Source organism: Ovis canadensis, chromosome 15, assembly GCF_042477335.2.
Source record: "Ovis canadensis isolate MfBH-ARS-UI-01 breed Bighorn chromosome 15, ARS-UI_OviCan_v2, whole genome shotgun sequence".
NCBI classification, from domain to species: domain Eukaryota; kingdom Metazoa; phylum Chordata; class Mammalia; order Artiodactyla; family Bovidae; genus Ovis; species Ovis canadensis.
This window is the reverse complement of record NC_091259.1, coordinates 58,132,015-58,144,347: the sequence shown is the minus strand read 5'-3', so window position 1 is coordinate 58,144,347 and position 12,333 is coordinate 58,132,015. Positions and strand designations below refer to the sequence as shown.

Sequence of the window (12,333 nt, the reverse complement as noted above, 5' to 3'; positions counted from 1 at the left end):
GCCCTCCTGCTGCGCTCTTCTCTCCTCCTTGCCCCACCCCCTCACTTGCCCTTTTTCCTCCTCTCTGCCTCTCTGTTGGACAAAGAGACATCCTGGTGTTGGGTTTTGTTTCTTTTCCTGTTGCACAGTTTCTAATAATGTCCTCAAGCTTCTGGAGAAGGGTACCGGGCTACTCCCACCTGCCTTCTGGGAAAGGTGAAGTGGAGGCAGGTAGAGGGAAGTCTCTGCTGGCCCCAGACTGACACAGGGACAGACTCCTGGAGTCAGGATCCCTCGGCTTCTCTCATTGCTTCTGTTTTCTTTCTTTACTCTTTGCTCTCCCGTTGGCTTCCATTTTTCTTTCCCATATTCTCTTCCTTTTTCTCATGCCGCCTAAACTGTGCTAGGAGGAGGGGGAGCCAGCCACAAAATAACGTTTTTCATTTTTCCAACCTCTACTCCCTGCCGTTTTTAAGCTGAGGGCCTCATCTTTGCAGGCTGAGAAGATAAAAAAGAAGAGAAACACACTCTTTGGCACCTTCCACGTGGCCCACAGCTCTTCCCTGGATGATGTGGATCACAAAATCTTAACAGCTAAGTAAGTTACACCTGCTGCCCAACTCTGGTGATGTCCATCCCATCCTCAGAGTTGGAGGGTGTCCAGGGCCTCCAGTCCTGATTCTGTTTCTTCACTGGAAGAGGTACAGCTCTGATCTCCTGCCTCAGCCCTTAACTACCTCCCACACTGCTCTTAAGTCTATGATTTAAGTGTGCTTCTTACATGCACATACTGCCCCCCGCCCCTGCAACTTGTTCCTCTGAGAAGATGCCTCCTCTCTCCTGGGGCTTAGGCCCAACCCATGGGCCTAAGCCATTTTCTTTCTTCTCTCTTCAGGCAAGCTCTGAGCGAGGTGACAGCAGCGCTGAGGGAGCGCCTGCACCGCTGGCAGCAGATTGAGATCCTCTGTGGCTTCCAGATTGTCAATAACCCTGGCATCCATTCCCTGGTGGCTGCCCTCAACATAGACCCCAGCTGGATGGGTAGCACGCGCCCCAACCCCGCCCACTTCATCATGACTGACGACGTGGATGACATGGATGAGGAGATTGTGTCACCCTTGTCCATGCAGTGTAGGTGACCTCTTGGGTAGGGATGAGGGAAGGAGGCTTTGATGTGCAGATTGAGAAGTCTGCTGGTCTCTGCCGTGCGTAAGCCAGATGTGGGGCAGAAGCCAAGACGATTAACTCATTACCTTGGTTCGTAAAGCACAACCTGCACCCAGGCATTCCTTTGCAGTTGTCCTGTTAGTGGCCTTCCCTTGCTGTATCCTCCATCTGCCCTGTGGGTCTGTGGTGCTAAGTGTGTCTCCCTCCCTCTTTGTGTTTTTTTAATCCTTTTATTCTCCTCCCCCCCATTCTGTTCCTATCTACCTTTATAAAAATAACCTCCTTTAGTGACTCGTAACATAAAAATGGCATTCATTTTGACTGTTGCTTTTACTTGTTTTAATTTTATATTCCTTATTTTTAATTGCTAAGTAGATAAACGATGCCTCTTTCTGTTTTTTCATGTGAGGCCCCAGGAAGCAATAGTCCCTTACAGTGATAAAGCCCCGAATCCTCTAAGCCAGAAAGACATTCTTGTCCGGGAGGGATCTCCTGGGATCTCCGGCTTTCCACCTGAACTCGGCCATCCCCACCTCCCCCCACCTCTGTCCTGGGTCTTCCCTCTCCCCGTTCTCCCTGCGAGTGGTGAGAGCTGAGTAGAGCAGAGTCAAGGGAGACAGCACTCTGTGGGAATTCTTCAGTGAAGGAAGGGACACACCCTCTACTGACCCGCTGAATTTTTCTCTGGATCAGAGTCTCTTTTAGATAAACAGAATATACTTTTATGGAAAAGCTCTTGTCCTGGGCCCATATCCCATGCATGCAGGGGGGATGGTGGAAAGCTGGGCTGGGTTAGGGGCTATAGCCAGATCTTTAATCAGGCTGGATGTTTTTGTAAGTTTCTTTAGCCATAGTTTGCCTCTGGCCAAGCCTCCTCTTTCTGTGGACTGGTGCCTTGCAAGGCTTTCATTAAAGGCCCAACAAGGTTAAGGTCACGAGCAAGTAGAAAAGAGCTCCTGTGTTCTCCGGGTTGGGAGGGACCTTCATGAGCTCTGAGCCATTCCCCCCTTGCCCCCTGCCCTTCCCTTACCCCACGGGGGCAGGGTGAAGCCCTCGGTGAATCCGATTCTCTTCTCCTTTCGGCCTGGTTGTTGGACCCTAGATGCTGCCTGGCTGATGGGGCGTAGGTTCAGTGACCGCTCTCTCTGCTCAGCATCCGCCGGCTCGGACGATCAGTCCCTCTGGAAATACCCGGGTTTGAGGAGCCCCTTTGGGGCTTTTGTTTTTTCCGACTTTGGGGACTAAACCAGCACTCCCACCCCACGGGCCCCTTCTCCTGCCTGCATCACTCCCCTGCCTGTTCCTCTGTTCCCTCACTACAGTCCCTACTAACTTCAGGGAAGGGTTCGGGGGGTGAGAAGAATCAGCCTGCTCAGCTGAGGCCTGGAGAGGGAATAGCCATGGTGATGGGAGGCTTCGGCTTCTCCTTTCAGCCCAGCTCAACTGATGTCCCAGTGGCCCTTCATCTAGCTGGGCTGAGATGGAAAGAAGGAATGAGAGAGCCTCCTCCTCCTTTCTCTTTCTCTGCTTCTCCTTCTGTCTCTCTTTCTCCATCTCTATTCCACGTTTCCTCTTCCCCTTAAGCCTCTTTCATGTCTTGAAAGCCACCAGCCATTTAGAGGCCCTACCTTGCTAGCTCTCCATCACCATGGAACTGTGCTCTCTTCCTGGTGGGGCCCTTCCAAGGCTTCCGCCATCCGTGTAACCTGGCCCTTTCTCCCATCTTTAGGGAGAAGGCAGGGAGGCCCATCTATCAGGGCAGAGGAGAAAAAACAAAGGTGTGAATTCCATTTTCAACTGGATCTAGCAGTGAGCCCAAGAGGGATGCTCTAGCATGTCTCTAAGTTACCTGGTACCCATATACCCCTTCTCTGGGCATGGTGGCCACCATCTTCTAAGAGCCTGATTTGAAGCATTGATCCAGGAGCTGGTTATTTGTTGTGTAAATGCTTATTAGAGGAAGTTTGGAAAGTAAAAAGAGTAAATATGGGCTTTAAAAGGCACCTGTAGTTCCCACCATATTTGAGCAGTCTTTTGTTTGTCAATTTTTAAGTAATTTTATGTAGTCAAGATAATGATAACCGCTGTCATTTACTGAGTGCCATGAACTGTGTCAGGTACTTTAAAAATATTATCTTGAAGCCTCATGATAATTCTGCAGGATTTTATAAATTAGGAATTAAAATGGGGAAGTAAGTTACTCAGGTCACAGCTAGAAATAGAAAGACCTGGTTTCAAACTCTTGTCTTTGGTATTCTATTGCTCAAGGTATTCCTTGTACATGAAAATCTGTATCCTTTTGTTCCCCTGAGCATTTTAATAGGCCTTTTTCTGTGTTTTAAAAGTCTTCTCAAGCAGTGCTTTTTTTTGGCTGCATTGCAAGTCTTATGGGATCTTAGTTTCCCAGGGGTTGAACCTGAGTCCTGGCAGTGAAAGTGTCAAGTCCTAACCACTGGACCACCAGGGAATTCCCATAAGTAGCCTTTTTAATAGCTGTATAACTTTCCAGTAACTGGATGTGTTATCATTTTCCTGTCATTCCACCTTTATTTTTGCTCTCATATGATTATTAATAAAGGTGTGATGAACATGTTTATGTATAAATCCTTTTCTGAATTGTGACTATTTCCCGACTTTGGCTTTCTAAAAAGGCTGGTTCTTTGTGCCCTCCCGGAGCTTGTCCCAAACCCCTGTCCTACCCCGTCCTGCCTGTGTCCTCCCACTAACTGCCTTACCATCTCCCTTCCTAGTAATGTTGGCCCTAGGTCTCCTTCCATTGGAATTGCCATTGAAATTGACCTGGGCATCTCATTTTCAACTGGCCCCTCCTTTAGGATCCCTGGTGGGAGGTTCTTGGGAGGAGGTGGCCCATTCTCCAGACTGGGGACCGAAGACCCAGAGTGGTCTCCAGCAAGCATCTCTCCACGGGCAAACTTGCTTCCCGGCCAGCTCAGAGCAGGTGGCCTTTCCTCACACTCTCTTCTCTCTCCTTGCAGCTCCCAGCCTGCAGAGCAGTGTCCGGCAGCGCCTGACGGAGCCGCAGCATGGCCTGGGGTCTCAGAGGTTGGTAGAGGGCGAGGCTGGCCACTTCTTGACAAGCCGGGTCTCTCTGCGGCGAATGCGCAGCCTTTCATCTGGACAGTCTTTCAGTTCTGAAGGCCTCGGGACCAGCGCTCCACCTGCCTCTGCTTCTTCTTCCTGCTCCTCTGCCGCCACCACCACCACCACCACCACCTCCATCACCACCGTCCATGTCCACCCTGTCTATTACCACCACAGCACTTCCTATTTCCTCCAGATGGAGCCCTACCCTGACCCACCCCCTTCTGACAGCAGCACTGTGATGCCTTGGCACTCAGAGAGCTTGGGGTATCAGCTGTCTCTCTTCTCTTCCTTTCTTCCCGTCCATGCCTCTCTGCTGCCTTTACCTTGGCCTTTGCCTGCTGGCTGCTGCTTGGTGGGCTGTCGGGGCTGTGGCTTGGGGTACCTTCTCCTTGTCCTGTCTTTCCCCAGCCTGGGACCCCTCCTTGAGGTCAGCCTGATGCCCTACACCTTTCTTCCCTTCTCTCTTTGGGGTTTGCTGACTCTAAAAATGAGTAACAGACCCCCTCCCTCACAGTCCTATAGCACTTTGGCCTAAACTTTCACATCCGTTATCTCAGTGGAGTCCTCACTTCTTTTATCCCCTCAGCAAACATTTATGGATACCTACTCTCTGCCAGACTGCTGGGCATGGGGATTCATAGATGATAAGATACAATCTCAGCCATCAAGAATTATGGTCTGGTCTGGGAGAGGTACATAAATGATTCTGGAACAGTTGATAAGCGCTATGGGGGTGTTGAAGAGGGAATGACTAACAGTGTGAACCTGAGTGGAACGCTTCACAAAAGAGATGACATTTATGCCAACACCCTGTGTACAGGAAAAGGAGATTGGGTATTCTAGGCAGAGGGAACCTGAAGTTCCTTGGAAGTTCATGAGAATCTGATCTGTGTGTGGTTAGAACATTGTGTTGATGGGACAGGGTAGCAAAGGAGGCTAGAATGATGCAGGGCTCTGAAAGGCTAGGAGCTTGGGCCATCATCCTTTAAGAGACAGAGAACTGCAAAGGGGCTTTTAGAGGAAGTGAATTGGTCATATTTGCCTTGTAGAAATAACATTTTATAGCCTGTATAAAGGAAAGAGAGAGACTAGAGGAACTTGGAAGTCACTGCAGTGGGCCACCAGGGGAGGTAATGAGGTTTGGGGGTAAAAACAAGAGTGTTAATTTGGTAACTGACTTTGAGGGGTGGAGGAGAAGGAGGCATCTAGGATGATGCCCAGGTTTCTAGCTTGGGTGACAGGAAAACTGTAGTACCCTTCATAAAATTACTCTTCAGAAGGGAGGAAGAAACAGATTTAAGGATTTTGGACAAGCTAGGTTTATGTCAGGCAGGCATAAAAACACTCCTGTTCAGAGATGGAGTTAAGATTCTGCAGGTTAAGTAATTTTCCCCAGGTCCCAAAGCTAGTTAGGAGCAGAACACAGACTAGGACTTGGCTCTCCATTTCAGGATGCTCTGTTAGTTATGTTTGTGCTTCCAGAAGGTCTCAGTAAGTGAACTGTGTAAGAACTGATGACAGGCTTTCTCCCACAGCCTGGTCTGGCAGCTGCAGGGACTTGCCCTGTTCACACCTCAAGGTGACAGGCTACGGTAAGAGATAGTAGCCTTGACCCTGCCTGAACAAGCTTAGAGGACCCTCAGAAAGACCATCAGAAAGCACCTGTCATCTCTGAAGTTGTGACCATGGTTTAGTCCTGGCCTCTGAGCTGCAGCTTACCCTGTTGCTTCCTTTTGGTCCTGCGTCACTCTGGATACCAGTCTTTCTAGCTCTGCCCCTTGGACTTCTGGATGGTATCCTTGAAGTCTGTTCCTTTCTCTTTCACAAAAGGACAGCCTTTCCTAGTGTTATCACTCAGCAGAGTTTCTCATTTTCATCCTCATCCTCATTTTCATCCAGAAGCCTATGCAGGGAGACTGCCCTTCCCAGTACAGATGGACAGGATCAAAGTGGTTTGGGGGTACTAGAGGATGCTGTGAATCTCATGTTCAAAGGCCCAGGTTGAGGGCAGTGGGCGGGGGGAAGGGAAGGAGTACCTGCATCCACCTGGCCTGTTCACCACTGAATTTTCTTTCACACCATGCATCAGAGGATCATCTCTAAAGGCAAACAGGCTCTCTAGTAAGGTTAGTAGCTTGGGACGGGAGCCCAAGGCAGCCCAGCCTTTGGGGAGGGACACCCCTGACCTAAATCGTCTCAGAGGTTCAGGGAGGGAAAGTGAGCTTGCTCAGTGGGCCCTTTCCCTCACATGTCCACCCAGGCTTTCCCCTAGGTTCTTTTCTTGCTTTGGAAGTCTCAGCTTTTGTTGATGGAGGCACTGAGGTCTGGAAATTATGACCAAATGGGGTAGTAAGCCAGGAGGAGTGAGTCTGAGTGGACCCCAACCTCTTGACCACTCTTCCTTCCTTGGCATTGAAAAGGCAGTCTCCTAGAATCCTCACCTCCTCAGTCTAGAAGGCCCCTTGTCCCAGTGTGACTGCTCCCCAGAATTTCCTTGGCACCTTGCTCAGTGGTTCATATCTGTGTGGAAAAGGCAGGCTATGGAGAGGATCATCTTGGGACTTAGAGAAACAAGGACACATTTAGATAGGAGAGGGGACACCATCAGAAATATGAAAGCAAATGGGAGACAGTTGGTAAAATACTAGAGTAGGTGGCTGGAACAGTGTTTGGAGTGGAAGTTGGAGCTGAGATTGTTCTCTGCTGTTCCATGTCTCCAGGAAGGTACTTGGCCCACAGAGTGGCTGTTTGGTTAATTGTTTCCTACTGAGAATTAAACCTATAATGACTATTAGCCAGCCTCCTGCTTTTGCCTGTTTTTGGAGCCTGGTGCCCTCCCTAATTTTTTACCCACAGTCTTCTCCTTTCTAGGTCCTGCTATGCTGTCCTCTCCCCTCCCACTCATGACCCTTTCCCTTTAGTTTTCTGACGTGGATGTTTAAACATTTCCCTTAGCCCTCTCCTCTGCCTCTGCCATGGGGTCTAGGGCTTCTGGGAAAGTGGAAGGATTAAAGGATTGGCAGGGGACTCCTATATCTACCTTTTTGTCTGTAAGGTAGGAGGGGTGGCATCCAGAATTCGTTCATGGTCTTCTTAGGAATAGCCAGCCCTTTAAAGTGTCTCAGCTATGCTGGACCACCTCTGTGTGCATGTCCAGTGTGCAGTGCCGTGTCCCCATAGCTCAGCCTTGCAAAGAAGCCTCTTGTGAGTGGCCCATGGAAGGGTCTTCCTGCTTGACTGGCCTCATCATCTTCATTCCCACAATTCTTTCTACATTTTCAAGTGCTTTGCCAACATACTTGGGCCTCTAAAGAGTCTTACAAAATAATTGAATTGATATTATCTTCATTTGGCCAAAATTGAGGACCAGCAAGGTTATATGACTTGTCCAAGGTCACACAGCAAATCTCAGGCAGAGGTGGAAATTGAAATAGACCTTGGGGCTTCCAGTGGGCAGCTCTTCTGAACCACTGCTCCTCAAAGGCCAACATCCTGTCTTTCTGCACCTCCATACATTCTTCCTGTCAGCAGAGCTCTGAAAAAGACCCTAGTCTTCCTACTGCCAGCCAACTTTGAACTCCAAAACACTTCTCTGTGACCTTTTTTGAATCCTGAGAGAGGGTTGGAAGAGGCAGCATCTTGGCCTTTCAGCGGGGTGAGGGATTGTTTGCAAGGCTGTTCTAATCTTTTTCTCCCCAGTCCAGGTCAGGCCCACTGACTGCATGTTTCCCTGTTCCTTGAGGCCTGGCCCAGACTGGATGTGTCCCCGGGTGGGACAGGAGTTATGTATGTTAGCTTAGGGTTGAGTCCTAAGAAGTCTAACTAGCTCTGGAAGCAGAGATTTTGCTGAGGAGGATGCCTGTAGCACTGAAGCCTGTGGCTGTATTGGTTTAAGGCCTGGCTATTCATCAGGGGTGGGGGCCAGACCTTAGAAAGCCCTTAGCCAGAGAGTTAATGGTATAATGATGTTTGTTTTTGCTTCTTATCTCTCTTTTCTCTCCATCACTTTTCCTTCTTTTTTTTTTCTTTCCCTTGGTCCTCTGTATTTCTACCTGCTTCTCCTTTTGCTCCCCATGTCCCGCCCCCCCCCCCCCATATTACTCTTTTCTCCTTATCTCTTCTCCAATCTATCCTTATTCCCTATTCCTACCTCCTCTCTTGTGCCGTGTTAACTTCCCTCTGTTTCCCATTCTTCGCTCTTTCCCACCTGTTGGGCACCCTATTTGCTCTCTCCCGCCCCTCTCTCATCCCCCTGCTCTTGTCTTCTCCCGTGGTCCCCCTCTCCTCTTCAAACTACCCCCTGCCCCCATCCTCTGTGTCCCTTTCTTCCTCTCTGACCTGTCTTGCAGGGATTTGACCCATTCCGATTCGGAGTCCTCCCTCCACATGAGTGACCGCCAGCGTCTGGCCCCCAAGCCTCCTCAGATGATCCGTGCTGCAGATGAGGCTCTCAGCGCCATGACCTCCAACGGCAGCCACCGGCTGATTGAGGGGGCCCACCCCAGCTCTCTGGTGGAGAAACTGCCTGACAGCCCTGCCCTGGCCAAGAAAGCACTGCTGGCGCTGAACCATGGGCTGGACAAGGCCCACAGCCTGATGGAGTTGAGTTCCCCGGCCCTACCTAGTGGCTCTCCACATTTGGATTCTTCCCGTTCTCACAGCCCAAGTCCCCCAGACCCAGACACGCCATCTCCAGCTGGGGACAGCCGAGCCCTCCAGCCTAGCCGAAATACACGTATCCCCCACCTGGCTGGCAAGAAGGCCGCGGCTGAGGAGGATAATGGCTCTATTGGCGAGGAGACAGACTCCAGCCCAGGCCGGAAGAAGTTTCCCCTCAAAATCTTTAAGAAGCCTCTTAAGAAGTAGGCAGGATGGGGGTGGCAGTGGTGGGACAACTTGTCCTTCCCTGGTCTTCTGCCTCCCCTCCCCTCCCTTCCAAGATACCTGGCCCCCAGCATAGGGCCTGGGAGGGGCTGGCTCGGGGGCCTGGGCACTGTACATACCTGCCTCCCACATCATCCTTGGGTCCTTCAACATTATTTATTAACTGACCACCATGGCCTGCCTCCCTCCCAAACATGGGCTGCCGCTGTCACTCCCTCTCCTCTTCAGTGCATGTCTTGGTTGCTGTCCCCTCAGCTCCCAGCACCACCTCTGGGGTCCAGCTTCCATGTCTCTGCTGTCCCAGTTTTGAGGTTTGGTTTCTTGTTACTCTCTGTTCCTGCTTTCAGGCTTCTCTCTCCTACCACTCCCCAACTTCCCCTAGCAGCTAGCGGGGGAGGAAGGGGGAGTAACTTCTGACACCTGTGCCTCAGATCTCTACCCCCTGCACCCCCCCACCCCCACCCTGCCACTGACGATGGTTCTCTTTGCCCCAGACTGGGGCCTAGGACCTAATGTTTGAGGTTTGTTCTCTGGAAGTGTGGTGGGCCAGAGGTAACTTCGGCTTGGAGCTTACTAGGACTCCAGGGGTCCATGGGGGAGTAAAACCAATTCCCAGAGAACAACTCACTAGAGTTTTGAAGAGAGGCTAGGCTCAGGGATAGATAGGAAGCAACTTCTAGTCTGAGGATGAGTAGGAGCCAGAGATGTGGGCTACAAGGCAGTCACCTTTTCTTTCTTGTCTCACCCACACCTGCTTCTCTCTTATCCCCACTGCCCCATACTGCAGGAGGGTTTGTCTGTAAGAGATGCTCCCCAAATGCTCCCCAAGCATCATTACTCCTAAGGCTCAGGACAGTTGGCTCCCCAACCATAGGAGCCTCAGCTATGATAGAGGGCTCTAATGGGGCCCCGAAGCTGTTGGGCAGAGTGTTGTCACATTTGAACCAAAAGACATTTTAAAATTGAAATCTCCTGAACTTCCCAAGTGCCTGCACCACATACGCCCCCTGTCAGACCCGTGTTCATGTTACTGCATAGCCTGGGCTAGAGGCTCAAGGACACAGCCGGTTTAAGGATGGGGGTGGCTGAGGAAGCTGGTGTAGGTCAAGGTGGCTGTGTGACCGCTTCCCCCTCACCCTTCCCACCCTCTAGACAACTCTCCCTTACCTGTTTTTGCTATGGCTGTAAAGGTATTTTCCCTCTGCCCCACTCCCTGCCATCTGTACTCTGGGATCCTATTTTGGGCCTGGGGTGGGGGCACCTGGGGCTGGTCTTAGGCAGTTCTAGGCTGCAGACTGCCTTGTACCCCCTAGACAACCTCACATGGGTTTTTCTGTGTTATTTCATAAGACTCTTTGAAGTCCAATAAAGCATGTAGGAGATTTTCACCTCTGCTGGCTTTGACTCTCATTGTGTTCTCTGTGTTCTTTGTGGCATAGCAGATAGGGTGAAGGGACATTTCTCTTCTGCCAAGGGAAAATGAAACTCTAATACACTTACCCAGAACTCTCTGGTGGGGTTACCAGATGAAATACAAGATACTCAGTTACATTTGAATATTAGACAAGTAACTTTTAAAAATGTAATTATGTCCTATGAAATGTTAGGGATAAATTTTTATTAGCTTAACCCGGCAACCCTACCTCTAGGCTATTTGACTCTGTCTATCATATAGCTTCACTGATCACCTATGCCTTTTAGAATTACAGGCATATCTCATTTTATTGCACTTTGCAAGTATTGCACTTTTTACAAATTGAAGATTGGTGGCAAGGGAGTCTTATTTTTTTTTCCCAACAGCATTTACTTGCTTCATGTTTCTGTGTCACATTTGGTAATTCTTGCAGTAGTTCAAACCCTCCACCTGCAAAAATATTACCACTGCTGACGGCTCAGATGGTGGTTAATGTTTTTTAGCAGTAATATATTTTTTACTAAGCTGTGCATTTTTTTTAGACAATGCTATTGCACACATAAAAGACTACAGTATAGTGTAAACATAACTTTTATATGCACCAGGAAACCAAAAATTTCGAGACTTGCTTTATCATGATATTTGCTACATTGCAGTGGTCTGGAACTGAAACTATTTGGTGTCACTTCGGGGGGCTCTGAAGAACTCCTGGTGCTTTATATCTTAGTGCAGAAAGAACTCAGCAAGAGGCAAAGTGATGTATAAGAGGTGATTTATTAGAATAGGATGCTTGTGAGGCTTATGAGCAGGCCGGTGAGGGAGAGGGGTGCCGTGCCCCAAGAGCTTACTGGGCTACAGTTTTATAATCAAAGGAAAGGCGGGGAGGAGGAGAACTGTTTTTGTCTTTCTTGAGTAGACATCATCAGCTCCTCCTCCAAGTTGAGCAGGGGAGTGTTTTCCTACACAGTCAAGCTAGGTCCGTAATTTTTTTTTTTTTTTTTTAATGTGTGCAGAAATCATTAACTTACTGAGCTCATGGGGCACGATATGGGGCTCATGCCATCACTGTTTCATTGTTTGGGGATATGTCTCATGCTAGTGTTGCATGGTTTTGTTGCTAATCAAGTCTGCTTTCTTGAGTAATTATTAACTTATAGGGGTCTCCCATAATTATTCTACTTAGAATCCCCTAGTGGGATTAACTAATTACCTATTTTGTCCCTTTACTTTGTCCCTATGAGAACCAAATCACCAATATCTTTGAGGTATTGCTATGCCTCACAATAACCTTGGGATCACCTTGACGGCAATAAGGAACCAATGAAAGGTTTTACAGTGGAGATGCTACACGAGATTTCATAAAAATTAGTTTGCCTAGCGCAAAGCTGAAGGTTCTACACCGGACTTGTGAATCATGTCTCACCTATGCTTACTCCCCACGTTCGGTCACCAAGTCCTGTCCATTCTATCTCCCCAAGGCCTTACGGCTGACCCTGCTTCGGCCACCACCCACTTGATAATTCTGAAAGCAAACGGATCATAGCCTTGTCCCGCTCAAACTCTGCCAAGGCTTGCTCCCATTTCTATCAGGATAAAATACAAAGGCCCTTCCTTGGCATAGCAAGGCTCTCTCCCAACCGGACTCAGGCCCACCTAAGAAGGGCCCTGGGGCTCCCGGCCTCCGTCTACGTATCTCTGGCTAGAGCCCACCTCAGACGACAGTCTTGGGTTATCATAGCGTAACAACCGTCAAGACAAGAAAAAGTGGATGGTTGGAGTTTTGC

General features: G+C 49.4%; 1 protein-coding gene across 6 annotated transcripts in view; it reads left to right on the top strand.

Moving 5' to 3' along the window:
- The window catches only part of STIM1 (stromal interaction molecule 1), a 196,154-nt gene extending 185,631 nt beyond the window's left edge, over nt 1-10,523 (top strand). For 2 of the 6 annotated variants that reach the window (XM_069553453.1, XM_069553455.1), the window contains exons 9-13: nt 477-577; nt 875-1,110; nt 2,249-2,341; nt 4,143-4,209; nt 8,601-10,523. In XM_069553453.1, coding sequence (XP_069409554.1) covers nt 477-577; nt 875-1,110; nt 2,249-2,341; nt 4,143-4,209; nt 8,601-9,117 — 1,014 coding nt within the window. In that variant the 3' untranslated portion in view covers nt 9,118-10,523. Of the gene's footprint in view, nt 1-476; nt 578-874; nt 1,111-2,248; nt 2,342-4,142; nt 4,516-8,600 lie in introns of all 6 variants that reach the window. The other 4 variants (XM_069553450.1, XM_069553452.1, XM_069553454.1 and 1 more) reach the window with 3 other exon arrangements.
- The last annotated feature ends 1,810 nt before the right edge of the window (nt 10,524-12,333 follow it).